At 42.4% G+C, this 16,858-nt stretch overlaps 1 protein-coding gene across 3 annotated transcripts in view; it reads left to right on the top strand.

The window, feature by feature from the left end:
- The window catches only part of IGF1R (insulin like growth factor 1 receptor), a 205,326-nt gene that overhangs the window by 130,644 nt on the left and 57,824 nt on the right, over positions 1–16,858 (top strand). For 2 of the 3 annotated variants that reach the window (XM_056571842.1, XM_056571843.1), the window contains 2 exons: positions 12,803–13,103; positions 15,755–15,897. In XM_056571842.1, the coding sequence (XP_056427817.1) occupies positions 12,803–13,103; positions 15,755–15,897 (444 nt within the window). Of the gene's footprint in view, positions 1–3,004; positions 3,088–12,802; positions 13,104–15,754; positions 15,898–16,858 lie in introns of those variants that run through there. The other variant, XM_056571845.1, reaches the window with a different exon arrangement.

Consider the following 16,858-nt stretch of genomic DNA (forward strand, 5'->3'; position numbering starts at 1 on the left):
TGTGGTGCATTTTTTTTTTAACAAATCGGCTGTTTTTTAATGGATTATTTATCCAAGGCTCTTATAACATCTATGTCTAAAGGCTTAGAAAAGGTTCATATCATCGTTGTGCTCTGACCCATTCAGGGTCCGTTTGGCGCCAGACAAAAATGCCAAATGGACCCTGTGCACAACACACACTGCCAACTCCCGATGGATCCCATTGACTTGTATGGGGTTTATCAGGTGTCCGGGAGTTGACTCCCATCTTTTCATGATGGAGCTCAATGGTCATGTTTACGTTGCCTTTTTTCTCCCTTCAAAAAAACATCCCCGATGAGGCACTGTGTTCCCCATCAAAATAGACACCTTGGGATAACCTAACAGATCCAGTTCCAAGTCGATGGGGTTCATCGTGTGACGAATACAGTGTTGCATCGTGGTTTCTGTTTATATCGGAAACCACGGAGCAGATGTGAACAGAGCCTTAGTCTAGCTGGTTTTAATAGCTTGTTTTTCAGTAAATGACAAGTTTCTTTACCCACTTATGTTTCCTGGCATGATCCTATGTGGCAATGTGGTGTGAACAACCTCTACAAGTGTATAACCTGTGATTCATGGACTGACCAGGAGTTATTTTAGAAAGAGTATCTGTCATCAGAACGCGGATTTTTGGATGTTTTTTTCTGGAACCACTTTAACTGTTTATAACGTTGTACAGTATGTGAGGGTTATTTTCTACATTGTGATCCCCAGTCTGTTGCTTATTCATAATGCTGGGAAATCATAAATGAATGCTAGGAGTTACAGGGAAAATGTCTATAGTTTACAATATTGGTATGAAAACTTTCTCTATACCAGTGTGTCCCAACCCGGGTGCCTCCAGCTGTTACGAAACTACAACTCCCAGCATGCCCGGACAGCCAAAGGCTGTCCGGGCATGCTGGGAGTTGTAGTTTCCCAACAGCTGGAGGCACTCGGGTTGTGAAACGCTGCTCTATACAATTACTATGTTACGGTAATATATCAATTTGCAGTGCCCTCACTTTATCATAGGTGCATTTGTTAACCTTTTTTTTCTTTATAAGTATTGGAATTGGACTAAAGTTCCTTCTTTTTACCTACTATGTTAATCTATGACAGTGTTTCCCCAACCAGTGTGCCTGCTGTGAGATGTAGTTTTTCAGCAGCTGGAGGCACACTGGTTGGGAAAACCTGATCTACGGATTATTGACAACCCTCTCAGGGCAAGAAGGGTCAATCCCAGCTACCGGACTATAGCCTGCTCCTAAATGTCTACGTGTCGACAGAATTTTACTCCTGAGCACCCCCAATCATATGGGAGACTGAGATGTTTTTTTTCAGAGCTGGCAAGTGAGTCGGTGTATGTAGATTGTTTGCGGCAGATAACTGGGGAGACAGTACGGTATGACTCAGGCTACAAGAAGTCAGTCACAACTTCCCATCAAAAACCTTGAATGCGTTAAAGTAAGGCACACCGGTTGAGAAACGTTAAAGGGGTATTCCAGGAATTTTTTTATTTGACTATGCTACAGGGGCTGTGAAGTTAGTGTAGTTCATAATATAGTGTCTGCACCTGTGTGTGACGGTTTTCTCACAATTTTTCTGTGATTTTCACCCCAATATTTATTTTTATCAGCACACAAAATGACTGTTGTCTCAGATTTTTCCCAGGTTGCAATGCGGCCGAGACCTGACTCACTAGTCAGCTAATCACAGGGAGCCTGTCTGCTTCAATGGGTGGAGCGATCGCTTGGTGGGAGAGAGATCAATCTGCAACTAATGCAACAGCTGTAGGCACCCTGATTGAAAACCACAGGTCTTTTGAATGGAGGCAGCTCATTTATGTTTCAATGGGTGAGGTGGCTGATGTGTGGGAGGGAGGAAAGTGGAATTGTGGGATTTGTAGTCCAAAAAAGAAAAGTCAAACAGGAAATACCAGTTCACAAAAAGCTAGCCAGTGTTAAGGTAATCTCACAACATAGCCATTTAGCCCCAAGACAAGCGCAGATCCTTCCTAAGCATGTCCATTACTGTCTGCCAGGTACGTAGTGAAATCTCCTTTATGGTGGATAACCCCTTTAATGTAGAGGTTCTTGTGTATGCCTTGTGCTCACCTGTTTAGCCAATGTAGCGGTATGAGTTTTTTTTTTGCCCATAATAATACCCATGGCATACTGGGAGTTGTAGTTTTGCAACAGCTGGGGGCACCCTGGTTGGGAAACACTACTCTATTTGCTTTGGACCAGATTTTGACTTCTAATTCCCATACCTGACTTTGGGCAGCTTCCTTGCTGCTTCCATTGCTACCCCTCCCTATATATTTACTCTTGTATTTGTATAAATACATACAGCATCGACCAGTTCCAAGCAGGCTGGATCATATATTTGCTGGGTTATACTTCAGCCGTTCACATCTTTTTGCGCTTTTTCCTGCATCAATGGTGACCTAATTACCACCCACAGAAAGTTAGGCGCAAAGCTCCTTGGCATACTTTGCTCATAGACTCCCATGTTCCAACGTAGTATATAGCAGTGTTTCCCAAACAGGGTGCCTCCAGCTGTTCCAAAACTACAACAGCCAAAGGCTGTACGTGCATGCTGGGAGTTTTAGGTTTGCAACAGCTGGAGGCACCCTGGTTGGAAAAGAGTGGTATATAGATTAGCTTTGTGTTTTTGTTTTATGAGATGCTTCAGCATAGTCCAATACACTTTTTTTTCTATTCAGAAAATAAAAATAAAAAATAAAGTTAACAAAACATAGACCACCTCAATAGAGACCAAAAAGACACTTTTATTTATTTATTTTTACCTCTGCCAAGTGACCGGGCCCTCTATGGATCCATATGTGTACTATGGGAGCTATTCCTAGTAAGTACACCACACTTAGAGGGAGATTTATCAAAACCCGTCCAGAGGAAAAGTTGCCTAGTTGCCCATAGCAACCAATCAGGTGACTTCTTTCATTTTTAACAAGGCCTCTGCATAAAGGAAGAAGTGATCTGATTGGTTGCTATGGGTAACTGGGCATCTTTTCCTCTTAGTTCTCAACCGTGAAGAGAACAGGGCCTAAAGGTGTTTTTACAAGTGCCACATGACCAAAGACTGTTTTTCAATACCGCTTGGTTATACTTCACATTGGCGCAGTTTTGCAGTATGTCTTTTTGGCTGTGCAGCATTGTTTGGTGAAAGTGCAGGTTTTACCTGTAGAATCCGGGAAGCCAAGTACTCATTGCATAATTGCAGTATGATCACACAGTTTGGCCAAGAAGTAATAGGTTGGGCGGCCTGAAGACAGTGGCGCTCGTGATGTGTGAGAATAACCTGAGGATGGCTGCAGAATAAACTGCACTGTCTGGATATCTGTTGTCATTCAGCCATTCTTGTGTTGCTGTCTTTCTCAGATTCTCCATTTACTGCCTTAAGTGACCCCTAAAAGTATGAAACTCGGCCTTGAAAACATCTTGAGTCATTGTTTTAGTAGGCGGCACACCCTTTCCTATTATTTCTGTACGGCTCCAATTGCCTTTAACTTGCCAGGTAGAACCTTTTAGGAAATATTTACCAGTCTTCGTTGCATTTTAGGGCACTTCCATTTAAGCAAACTTGTCAGCCCCATACAGTACTCCGGTCCTCACTTCTTATAAAAATGCCAAAGTAGTTTATGGCTGCCTCACTTGAATGTAGGTCATGGCGTTTAAGATTAACCCTAAAACAGTAAAAGCCACAAGGATAAGCTGATATCTTCTGCCAGACCATTTGTCATTATATCTGCTTATGGGAGAAGATTGACAACCAATAGGGCTGCTGTTACAACTCGTGCATGGGTTGGTTCTCTGCAGTTACTGCAGTTCTCATTGGCAGATTTTCTTGGTTTATGTGGCTGTATGGAGAAATGGATGGAATCCAGTGATAATGCCTGTGCAAACTGGAATAGATTCTATATTGAATTCTTCCAGCTTTCTTAGATGCAGGTAAAACAAAAATTTGTTGATAAATTGGCAGAGGATGGTAACTCCTAAACTAACATTCAATTTGTGTGAACCTACATAGTCAAATAGGTTGACTATTTATTGTGCATGCGGCCTCCCAACTTAGGGGAAAAAAGGATTGGGCATGTTGCATTGTTTGTTCCTTTTGTTGTCGCAGAGGTAACTCGCCAACGGAGGAGTCTGGCAGCGGCTTGTCCCATTTACTAGACATGCATGCTCTGAGCTGAGCATGCATGTCAATGGGGAGAAAGGTAGAGGTAACAATCAGCTGAATAAGCAATTTGCTAACATCGTATGTGTATAGCCAACTCTAGGTTCTGTCCTTCAGTGATTTGGTGTATATGTGTATGATCACATCATATATTAACTTTGCCCTAAAATAACCCTAAAGCTCCCCACGAACATGTATATTATGAGTGTATTTGTGTCTCCTCAATAGGGACACAAGTCAGCATGGTCGTGGCTCATGATCAGACCCGCTTTCAGGCTAGTACCTGCATCCGTAATACAGCAGCAAAACAACGCATGTAATTCTCTTGTCTGTGGGGAGACTACGGTAATACTGTTAGTTAGACTACTCAGATGTGCTGGAAGTATTTGTCCACTCATTTAGCAGTCCAAATAATATCCTGACAGTAAGGCCCCATGCATCAGATGTAGCAGCATTGTGCACTGCCGGGCAGGTTCAGTTGGACTTCATATGTACGGAGCGAGCCTTTACTTGTAGCAATGCTTCCATCTGAGGATTGTGTGAAATGGAGGTCCCAATCCAAGCAAATTCGAGCCAAATTAATTGCCAAGTATAAGGACAAAGATGCTTGTGCTTGCTTAAGGAAAGCCCATTGACATTGTATTTTAGGCCACTTTCAAATTATATTGCTTGGAAACGTGTTTTTCTGTCGATTTCCCTGTTAAAAAAAAACTTCACATCCTGGGAACACAGAATCATTTCAGTTCTCTGGGAGCCTTCGAGACACGTGAAATCCTGTGGCGTGTGCTACCATTACCCTCCCTGAGCAAAGCTTCCAACCGGTGACTGCTATGAGCTTGCCCACTGTGTCAGGAGCACTGACACACGTCTAACACCAGCTAGGCGTGTAATTGCCCAAAACTTGTAACCAACGCCAGTTTTTAGAATATCTGCCAAAACCGCAGGGCAGGGGGCCTCTCCCCTCTGATTTTGGCCCTCTCTCCCTCTGCACCAGACAGCTTGAGGTTTGTTCCTGAGGGACACAGACCTGCCTTGTTAGGAAATCCATCTACGCTGTTCAGGCAGCGTACAATGCCTCAAATAGCTCTGTGTACAGTAAGCAGGAGTGGAAATAGGCCATAAGCACAGTCAGGATGAGTTATAAATATAGAATATTCAGCACCCTCAATTCCTCTCTTGTTAGTCATAGAAGGGCAGTGGCACTTTTACGCTTATAAGGTATATACAAACAGGAACGGATACTTCTCACAAGTTACATGTTCACACAAGTGAAAGATGGATCGTAAAAATATGAATTTTGCTCAAAATAGGTTTGGATGCTTTGTCTGACAAATAATAAGGATCTTTTCATGGAAAAATGTAAGCGAGGCCGTGGACAGTCAGTCTTTTGGCAATTATGTGTGAGAAAAAGGTAGAATCTCATATTTTTTTAACCCTGCTAGGCACATCCAATGTCATGTCTCGTAAACAAGGAGTGACTGGTAGAAGACCATTTTTTCCATGGAAGATGAAGGACATCAGGCATGTCAATCTGTTTCTTTTGCACTCTGTTGATATAATATGCAAGGGATTGGGGTTTGCCAATTGTGGTTGCAGACACTTACTTGGGTGACAGCTATTTTTTTCCTATGGCAAGCCTAAAGGGAATGTGTTATCAGACAACAACTCATTGTTTAGATATTGTTTTTGTAAAACAATATTTGTTTCTACCAGCTATGTTATGAAATAATCCTGAAACCTTGCAGTTTTCATTCTGGCCACTAGGCCTAATAATAAGCAGACCCTTCCTGTTCTCTACAGGTCGCTTGTCAGCAGTCTCCTCACTGTGATCAGACAGGGACAGAGAAAAATAACTCCAGTATATAGAGAAGATCTGGCCATTCACAGTACGTGAACATCAGAACCCACCTCCTCTTCTTCCTGCACAATGGGGAAGATTTATCAATGCCTGCACAGAGGAGAAGCTACTGAGTTGCCCATAGCAACCAATCAGATTGCATCTTTTATTTAAAAAAAAAAATGAAAAATGAAAGAAGCGATCTGATTGGTTGCTATGGGCAACTCAGCAACTTTTCCTCTGGACAGGTTTTGATAAATCTCCCCCAATGACCTTTGCACCGGACACAGAGCATGCTTAGAAAACTCTCCTAGAGGAGTCAGTCCAATCTATTGTTTATGGTTTTGGAGCATGTCTTTAGACCCTTTGATTTGTTAATATTGTATGTTGCAGCCTTTTCTTAAATTCAATTAAATTCAACTTTTCCCCTTCAATGCTCAGTATCATATATTTTGACTGTGAAAATCTATTTTGGAAATGTTAGAAAACGTACTGAAAAGGAAAAACTATACTGAAAAACTATTAAGGTTAATTGTGTTATTTTTCCTGTAGGGAACAGTAGTTTTGTGCTTGGATAACCCTTGTTAGGCCCCTTTCACACTGCCGTTATGCCCCGGTAATAACTGCCGTCAAACTATTTTTTTTTTTTTTTTTTTGCTGCTTTGACGGCCGTGATTTTGACGGGCAAGAATGGACCCGATGGACCCAATTATAGTCAATGGAGTCAGGCTCCGTTATTTTCGGAGAGAATAGCGGGAGAAAAAGACGGCGCAAGCACTACTTTTTTTTTTGCCCACTATTCACGATCTGAAAATAACGGGCTTCACACTGTCGGAGACAACCGGCAGTGAGAATGTAGCCTTACACTAACAAAGTGTTCATACCATTGCTGACAAACAATACACTAGGGTGCAATTGTTAGCACTGCAAGTATTATGTCAATTGATGCATTGGTGTCAGTCATATGGCGAAAGATACGCATGATGCCTTCATCGTGGACTTTTATATGTCCATGTCCTAGGCCTGGAAGAGTAAAATCACTTTTTCTCTCTGAAAAGCTGATGACTTTGCACTTTAACCCCTATTCACTAACACAAACCTTGTTTTCCAGTGATATCTGCCAAACAATCACCAATGTGCAGTAGGAAGAACTAGATACTTCATTTCTGGAATGAACACTGGTTACGGTCACGTCTCCCGTATAGAGCCTTTAGGGTATCTTTTCTCAATGTTAGACTTCTTTCACACTGCCGTTGTGACCCGGTAATTAGCTGGCGTTAAAAAAAATGAGGTTGCAATAGCCGGAGAAAAATTACTACATCCACTGTCTTTTCCTCCCGCTACTCCCATTTAAAAACGACTGCACTCAACGAACCCCATTATAGTCAATTGGATTCATCGGGAACCGTAGTTGCCCATTGTGCCCCGTCCCGATAACTGCCTTTAAAGGGGGATACTCTGGCGCTAAGACATCTTATCCCCTATCCAAAGGATAGGGGATAAGATGCCTGATCGCAGGGGGTCCCGCAGCTGGGGACCCCTGTGATCTTTCACTCAACACCCTGTTACCATTCGCCCCCGGAGCGTGTTCCCTTCGGGTCTGATGACTGCCGATCATGGGGCCGGAGTATTGTGACGTCACTGCTCCGCCCCTATGTGACGTCACGCTCCGCCCCCTCAATGCAAGCCTTTAAAGGTACAAAAAAAAATGCCTGACTGACGTTTTCAGACAGACGGACAGTCAAGGACAGCAGTGTGAAAACAATGGGACACTGCTGCAAGTGGAATTCCAAAGGTCGAATTTCTGCAGTGAAAAAACAAACCTGCATACTTACCCAGCCTTGTTCCAGGTCAACTCCTTTTGCTTGAATCCTTTTCTTCTATCAACTTTTCTCTGGTTTCCTCTCCGTTCCTGGGCTCACTTGCTTGCAGTTCACTGAGGAGGGGGTATTCCCTTATGGAAGAGTGTTGTTTGCCCTCACCTACGTAAATAGGCACTGTTAGTTTCTAGCCAGCCGTACCCTGCTCAGTACTAATGATGGCAAGAACCACAAAACAGCTGTTGGAGGAGACTCTGGTTTGGCTAGTATGAGATGCGTTTCTTTTTTTCTGGAGGTTTTATTTGTGTGTGACAAAGATGTAAAGACTGTGCTGTGGCAGCAAAAGGCTTAAATCTGGGCATAGGGTCTAAAGAAGTTGTCCCACCATTAAGTCATCCCCTACCCACAGAAAAGGAACAGAGCAGTGGTGCACACACATTACTGCTATTTGGAGGATCTAACCCTGACTGCAGACCCTGTTCTCGGGTTTATGGGTTGAGGCTACTGTGATTCTACACCTATATTGAGGACAGGGTATACGTCTTCAATAGGGGGGCAACCCCTTAAGGGAATGTTCACATGTTCAGGTTTTTAAATGTTATTAAATACAAAGCCAGGAATAGATCAGTAAAAGGGTGAAGGGTCAACTTTTCCTTTTTTATATGTGTCCTCCAGTGTCTGTTACTGGCCCTGAATTCAATAATTGCAGTCCAGTTAAAAACCTGAATGTGTGAACACAGCCATGAGCCTGGTTTTAGATTTTTTAATGTAAGTTTTCTGTCTTCAATACTCAGATCACTGTTGGGTTGTTTGGTTAGTGGAATAGGGGGAATCCAGGTTTGATGGTCCTAAAATAGAGCTTTCATGTTGAAATGAGCAGAGGATCAAGGATTCTTAAAGGGATACTCCACTGGCCGGCGTTCGGATGTAAATGTTCTGAACACTGTTTTCGCGCTGCGGGGGTCAGCCACGTGCCTCAATGCAAGTCTATGGGAGGCGGCGTGATGGCCATCACGCCCCCTCCCATAGACTGGCATTGAGGGGGCGTTGCAGTAAGAAGCCGGCTTCTTACAAGATAGTGGGCTCAGCCTATCACTGGCCGGGGCGGGGCATCGATATGGCCGGTGATAGGCTGACGGCTTTCCTCCTCCGTCCCCAGCGTGCGGCCGAGGTGGGCGAGTTAAAAGTTTATTTTCTGTATCTTTTGCAGCCCGGGCATAGGGATACAGCGTACAGCAGTGGTCTCCAACCTGCGTACCTCCAGCTGTTGCAAAACTACAACTCCCAGCATGCCCGGACAGCCAACGGCTGTCCGGGCATGCTGGGAGTTGTAGTTTTGCAACAGCTGGAGGTCCGCAGGTTGGAGACCAGTGGCGTACAGTGAGTTCCAGCGCCCGGCAGCCCCCAACAAAGAGGAGGAGGACAGTGCTTGACATATGTGAGTAGTACCCCGCTGGGCTGATCATTAATTGGGGGGGCAGAACAGTGCTGGCGGGTAACATAGGATTAGTTCCCCGATGTGGGGACAGCGCTGCGCTAGGCTGATAATACATTCCCGAGGGGGAGCGGCCCAACCGGTATTGCGGTATGGGGGAGAATTCATATCGTACAGCCAAAAAAATGTATTATGAACTGGTATACCGCCCATCCCTACAGTGGAGTACCCCTTTAAGACTCTAATACATTGTTGGTTGGTACATACTGAAGACCTGCTGAGAGGTGATTCTACTTGTACCCTCTTTTACCTTATACAAATAACATTGGGGCCCATCCGTGCCTCACATTTGTGTTCTCATCTGTCCTTTATTAGCTATGATGACTTTTGCCTACAGAAAGTATGTGCTTTAGTGGTCGTGCAAGCCATGTGTTCAGCAGTAGATCTGTGTTAATCTGTAGATTTTCCACTCCTGCTGCTTAGTGAATGCGAGTCTATGGGACAGAAGTGATTATATTGCTCAAGTTTTACAGTTTATAGAGAAGGCATACAAGACTTCTTCTCCACACACTTCTAGTAAAAAGGTAGAGAGATTTGCTGGGGTTGATGGGGCAGTCAGGAGGCCCTGTTGACCCTCTGTAAGGAAGGGGGATTTGTTATAAAGCTGCGTTTTGGAAGTGGATACAGCTGCAGATTGTGCCATCACTTCTCTTTATAAAGAATGCAGAGTTGTTAATGTATGATAAGAAGTTATGCAACATATGATGGAATCGGTATCTTATGTACAAGGCACTCACTAGACCAGTGGTCTTCAACCTGCGGCCCTCCAGATGTTGCAAAACTACAACTCCCAGCATGCCCGGACAGCCAACGGCTGTCCGGGCATGCTGGGAGTTGTAGTTTTGCAACATCTGGAGATCCGCACGTTGTGACCACTGCACTAGACCGCTTTTAGTAGATCTCACCATCACTTTCCAAATGTGAGCCTAAAGCTGCCCATACACAAGACAGTCTTGTGTATAGAGGGTCTCCCCATCATCCTTCGACAAGAGATGTTTTGAGGAAATAGTGATGGGGCATGTTGGATTTCAACATATCTCTGATCCTTTGCTTTTGCGATTAATAAAAATGCAGTACAGTTATCCCTCAACTTACAATGGCCTCGACATACAGTTTCAACATACAATGGTCTTTTCTGGACCATTGTAAGTTGAAACCAGACTCAACATAAAATGTACAGACAGTCCAGATCTGCGATACGTGTCAATGGCTGGAAGAACCGACCAATCAGAATGGGCAATTTACTGGTAAAACACCTGTATTACTGAAGCGTATGCACTGACTGATGTCTGGTATCTCCACCTACAGTACAGGGAGGTATTGCATGTTCTGTACACTTTACCTGTACCAGGGTTACCTGCTCCTTTGGACACCAGGTGAGGGCGGCTCCATGTTACTTTTTTTTTAGGACATTCCATGTACTGTACAGGACCCCGAAGAAGCTCCTGTCCTCTACATAGACCAGTGTTTCCCAAGCAGGGCGCCCCCAGCTGTTGCAAAACTACAACTCCCAGCATGCCCGGACAGCCTTTGGCTGTCCGGGCATGCTGGGAGTTGTAGTTTTGCAACAGCTGGAGGCTCCCTGCTTGGGAAACACTGAAATAGACAGTGATTTACAGCTCCCAGCAGATATTTCCTACTTTTATATGTAAGGATTTGCTTTATCTATATTAGTTATCTACTTATTTTTCATTAATCCTCACTTTTTCCTATTTTTGGATGGCATTTTGGGGCTTCAGAACCAATTACCAGGTTTCCATAGAGTTCTGGTCTCAACATACAATGGTTTCAACATACAATCGTCGTCCCAGAACCAATTAATATTGTAACTTGAGGGACCACTGTAAAGCTCAAGAGACTTAAAAAGTTTATTCCAAGATCTAAAGTTCTCTCCAAATAGCTTGTGCTGGACTGGAACTACTGGAACCCCCACTGCTCCTGAGGGGTCAGGTATCGCCAGAACAAGTAGCGGCAGCGCATACCAAGACATTGCTTGTACAACTTGTGTATAGAACCATGAGCAAATCTGCAGCGTATGCATGGTGTAGATCCATGGCACAATCTAAAATCAGAAGCAATATGAGAATATTATTTTACTAAAATCCAGCAGACGCCGTTGGTAAACAAAAGATAAAAAAAATCAGTAATAAAAGGGCAAACAAGATTGACCAGGTTGTCTATTTCTACTCCTAGTCTGTGTCTGTGAAGTAATTCATGATATTTCTTGTATTTATTTTGGAACGCACAAACATTCCTGTTGTATCTTCTCCTACTTAAAGGGGTACTCCGGTGAAAACCTTTTTTCTTTTAAATCAACTGGTGGCAGAAAGTTAAACATATTTGTAAATTACTTCTATTAAAAAAAATCTTAATCCTTCCAGTACTTATTAGCTGCTGAATGCTACAGAGGAAATTCCTTTCTTTTTGAAACACTGGTGACATCACGAACACAGTGCTCTCTGCTGACATCTCTGTCCATTTTAACAACCATGCACAGCAGATGTATGCTAAGGGCAGCATGGTGGCTCAGTGGTTAGCACTGCTGCCTTGCAGTGCTGGGGACTTGGGTTCAAATCCCACTAAGGACAACAATAAATAAAGCGTTATTATTATTATTATAATAACGTCAGCAGAGAGAACTGTGCTCGTGATGTCATCAGAGAGCATTCCAAAAAGAAAAGCATTTCCACTGTAGTATTCAGCAGCTAATAAGTACGGGAAGGATTAAGATTTTTTAATAGAAGTAATTTACAAATATGTTTAACTTTCTGTCACCAGTTGATTTAAAAGAAAAAAGGTTTTCACTGGAGTACCCCTTTAATGTAAGCTTTTACTATGGACCAGACAGGAGTTAAGGTAAAAGTTGTCTTGTATACAGACACTATCAGGGACATTTATCAATGTTTGCTTATATATTCTTTTTTTTAGTAATTTTTTCCTTACTTTTTTTTTTGCTTATGTGCGACTTATTTATCAACTGGTTTCAGCATGTTGATAATTTTTTCACGTAAGCAATTTTTCCTTTTTTACTTTGGTAGTAGCTTTTTCTGCTCCATGTTTGAGCTGGAGTAAATTTAGTCAATTTTTAACCTTGTTGCGACTTTTTTTTTTTGCGCAGTTGATAAATACCCGACTAAAGCAAATCCATTTTTAAAAATTTACTACGTAAGCAAGTTAGAATTTTCTTGCTTTTCTTGTTCTTCATGCAAATTGTCGCATGAAAACACACGTAGTCGCAGTTGCAACAATTTTGCGACAATTATAGTAAAGAAAGCCTGACTTAACCCGATTGATAAATGTCCATCAATATGATATAATCCAGTTAGTCTTGCAATAGTTTTTCAGTAACTGGAATTGCAATATAACTTGTAAATAGAAAAATAACTTTGGAGGAAAGAAATCTAGTTGTTTTTTGTCTAATCTATTCTATTGCTCTTGTCTTTGCAGTGTGCCCCAGTGAGTGCGGGAAACTTGCTTGCTCCAACCAGAACGAGTGCTGCCATCCAGAATGCCTGGGAAGCTGCAATGCTCCAAACAACGACAGTGCTTGTGTGGCCTGCCAACATTTTTACTATGAGGGCAGATGTGTCCCCAGATGCCCTGAGAACACCTACAGCTTTGAGGGATGGCGCTGTATCTCTTTAGAAGACTGTGCCAGCCTGCACACGTATACTGGCTTAAATCCCTTTATCATCCACAACGGTGAATGCGTATATGAATGTCCGTCTGGATACATTATCAATGGAAGGTAACCAAAAATGTTTTCAGAATTTTTTTTATTTTTTTATATTCATGGCACCTGGAATGAATAGTTTAATTTATGGGGGTATTGATGTATATAAGGATGTTATCTTGGCTTAGATCTGCTAGCTTTATTCTTTGGAGCTACGGGTCATATGCAACGTGCCATAGAGTTGTAGCCTATTCTTGGACTGCAAGCTAAGATACTGTATGTTAGGAAACTTAAAGGGAGATGGACAAAAGGTTCACTTACACTAAACCCATTAAGCAAGGTTATAGTGCACATAAACCGGATAACAATGAGGTATCACTTACCCAGATACGTAATCTGGTTCCGGAGATATAGGGAGTATTAGGCAGCATTGTCTGCCCACCTTGTGAATATTCATGGACTCGCTTTGCCCATGTGCGTGCAAAGAGGACAGGCATATGCAGGCATTGCAGAGGGGATAGAGGCAGGGATGCTGGATATACGGAGTCCGTCCTCCATTGCACAAAGCCAGCCATTAGAGATGAGCGAACTTACAGTAAATTCGATTCTTCACGAACTACTCGGCTCGGCAGTTGAAGACTTATCCTGCATAAATTAGTTCAGCTTTCAGGTGCTCCGGTGGGCTGGAAAAGGTGGATACAGTCCTATAAAAGAGGCTCCTAGGACTGTATCCACCTTTTCCAACCCACGGGAGCACCTGAAAGCTGAACTAATTTATGCAGGATAAGCCATCAACTGCCGAGCCGAGAAGTTCGTGACGAATCGAATTTACTGTAAGTTCGCTCATCTCTACCGGCCATTTCCAGATTAGCAATGCTGACTAATACCGTATATACTGGACACCGGATCCGGGTAAGTGATCCCTTATTGTAATCCCGTTTACCCACACTATAACCCTGTTGTATTTGGGGTTTAGTGCAAGGGAACCTGCTGTTAGTTTCCCTTTAAACACAATGGTGCATATATATATAAAATAAATTGTTCTATTGTACTATTTTGTGAGAAAACATAGATAGAAATGATACCATGCAAAAATCAAACCTGCAGTGGAAGATTGGCCCTTTGTTCCTATTATTTATAATTTTTTAAATGGGATGACAATATGCCAATATGGCTTTATTGGGGCTCTTAAACATGTCCTGAAATAAAATAGAATTTTTTAAATGTATTTATTTTTTGCTCTTAACGGACCCTGAGCAGGTTGGAGCACAAGTGGCACCCCCGGATCCCATTTACTTTGCATATTGTCTGTTGGGTGTCCGTTACTTTGTAGAAGTTTATTGGAGAAAAAATGCCGGACATAAGTAATTTTTTCTTCGCTCAACTCCCGTCATTTTGTAACAGAACTCCCTTCAGCGGAGCTCAGCGGCAATGTGAAAGTAGCCTAAGGGGCTGAAACATGTGTTGCAGATTTTCTACAGCAAGAAAAAAAAATTTGCAAAATGAAGAAGTGGATTGAGCTGAAAAGGAGAAATAGAACACATTTCTTGATATTACCCCTTTAAGCTGGGTCCACTTCTGCCTTTTGGCACATTGTGCTCCTGATTTTTAGGCCTTGATCACTTATGTTTATAAGAATCCCTCGTTTCATAAGCTCACAGTGTTAGAAATCCTCTCTGGGGAAGGGGGGTCGTGTCCCTTCTTCTTGTGGTGGTGGGAGGGGATTGGTGTGTCTGCTCATGCAGCCTTGTCCATGAGTCATCTCTCTTGTCCATGAGTCATCTCTCTTGTCCATGAGTCATCTCTCTTGTCCATGAGTCATCTCTCTTGTCCATGAGTCATCTCTCTTGTCCATGAGTCATCTCTCTTGTCCATGAGTCATCTCTCTTGTCCATGAGTCATCTCTCTTGTCCATGAGTCATCTCTCTTGTCCATGAGTCATCTCTCTTGTCCATGAGTCATCTCTCTTGTCCATGAGTCATCTCTCTTGTCCATGAGTCATCTCTCTTGTCCATGAGTCATCTCTCTTTTGTCCATGAGTCATCTCTCTTTTGTCCATGAGTCAACTCTCTTTTGTCCATGAGTCAACTCTCTTTTGTCCATGAGTCAACTCTCTTTTGTCCATGAGTCAACTCTCTCTTGTCCATGAGTCAACTCTCTCTTGTCCATGAGTCAACTCTCTCTTGTCCATGAGTCAACTCTCTCTTGTCCATGACTGGTGGACAAGCTTGATGCTTCTGCAGGGCTTGTTAGTGTCCCAAGAGGTATGGGGACCTCCTAATGGTGGAATTTTAAGGAGCCATTTTCCTTATAAAATATTTACAACATTTAAACAATCATATTACAAAAAGTCATTAATTTTCATCAGTAATAACAATAAAAAGTTTGGGTTCTGATAGTGCCCATTTAAGATTTTTAAATAGAAGTATTTCTGTAAAAAGCTGTATAGCTTTCTGGCACCAGTTTATTTGTATACATTTTTTGTCCTCTGGAGTACCCCTTTTAATATTTTTCATGAACCATTTAATCATTGGCAACATCTCCCTGGTTCTAGCCCTAGATTGTTACGGAAGTGGATCTAAGTCATCCTTTATACCCTAAATACAACTTTTGGTTTGGTTGTTTACTATCTGTAATGTGTAAATCATAATAATTTACATTCAGAAATGTTTTTATTTTCTATTGTCAGATTTTAAGACTTGTTTATTTTTCCCCCCCCTTGGCAGCATGTTCTGTAGTCCTTGTGATGGTCTCTGTCCTAAAATCTGTTACTCAGATGAAAAAACTATTGACTCTGTCACCTCTGCCCAGATGCTAGAAGGGTGCACCGTGCTGAAAGGAAACCTTCTGCTCAACATCCGCAAGGGCCGTGAGTATCTAGAACGTGTGGCTTATTTTTGCAATCAGCATTTGTAAAATAATAATGCACAAGAAGTTAACTTTATTTGCACTGGTGATTCTACCCTATGGATCAGCAAATAAACAAGTGGGGTTGCTCTTTGAGATCATGATTTAAGTACATTCACAGTTCTATTTCCCTTGGTAATGGTTTGTTTTTGCTCTTCTTTTTGTCTTTGGTGTTCCCCAGTCACACAGGATCAGCATGCCATTGCCCTATAGAGAGCAGTGTAGTTGCTTGGTGTGTGTATTTACATGTGGTTACAGGGCTCCGTCCCAGGTGGCAGCTGGAATGTGCTGGCTGCAACACACAAAATAACAAAGCAGTAGGATCTCGCACCTGCGGAAACAGCTAGTGTCCAGTGATGTCTTTGGATCCAGTCCTGCTGCCCTCCTCAGCACAGCTGCTCCCGATGGCCTGGAAGCCAGCTCAGTGTCAGCAAGATAATCTTTTCATGCTAGCCATGTGGATAGAAACACATTCAGAAAATCAAATGTATTAAAAGAAGAAAAACTTAAAATTTACAGATATAAGTATTCAAACCCTCTGCTATTACTACACTTAAAGGGATACTCCTGTGGAAAACTTTTTATTTTTTTATTTTATTTTATTTTTTTAAATCAACTCGTGCCAGAAAGTCAAACAGATTTGTAAATTACTTCTATTAAACAATCTTAACCCTTCCTGTACTTTTTAGAGTCTGTATACTACAGAGGAAATGGTTTTCTTTTTGGAACACAGAGCTCTCTGCTGACATAATGACAACAGTGCTCTCTGCTGACATCTCTGTCCATTTTAGGAACTGACCAGAGCAGAATATCTTTGCTATGGTGTTTTTCTCCTGCTCTGGGCAGTTCTTAAAATGGACAGAGATGTCAGCAGAGAGCACTGTGGTCATGATGTCAGCAGAGAGCTCTGTGTTCCAAAAAGA

The sequence above is a fragment of the Hyla sarda genome, chromosome 4 (assembly GCF_029499605.1).
Source record: "Hyla sarda isolate aHylSar1 chromosome 4, aHylSar1.hap1, whole genome shotgun sequence".
Taxonomy (NCBI): domain Eukaryota; kingdom Metazoa; phylum Chordata; class Amphibia; order Anura; family Hylidae; genus Hyla; species Hyla sarda.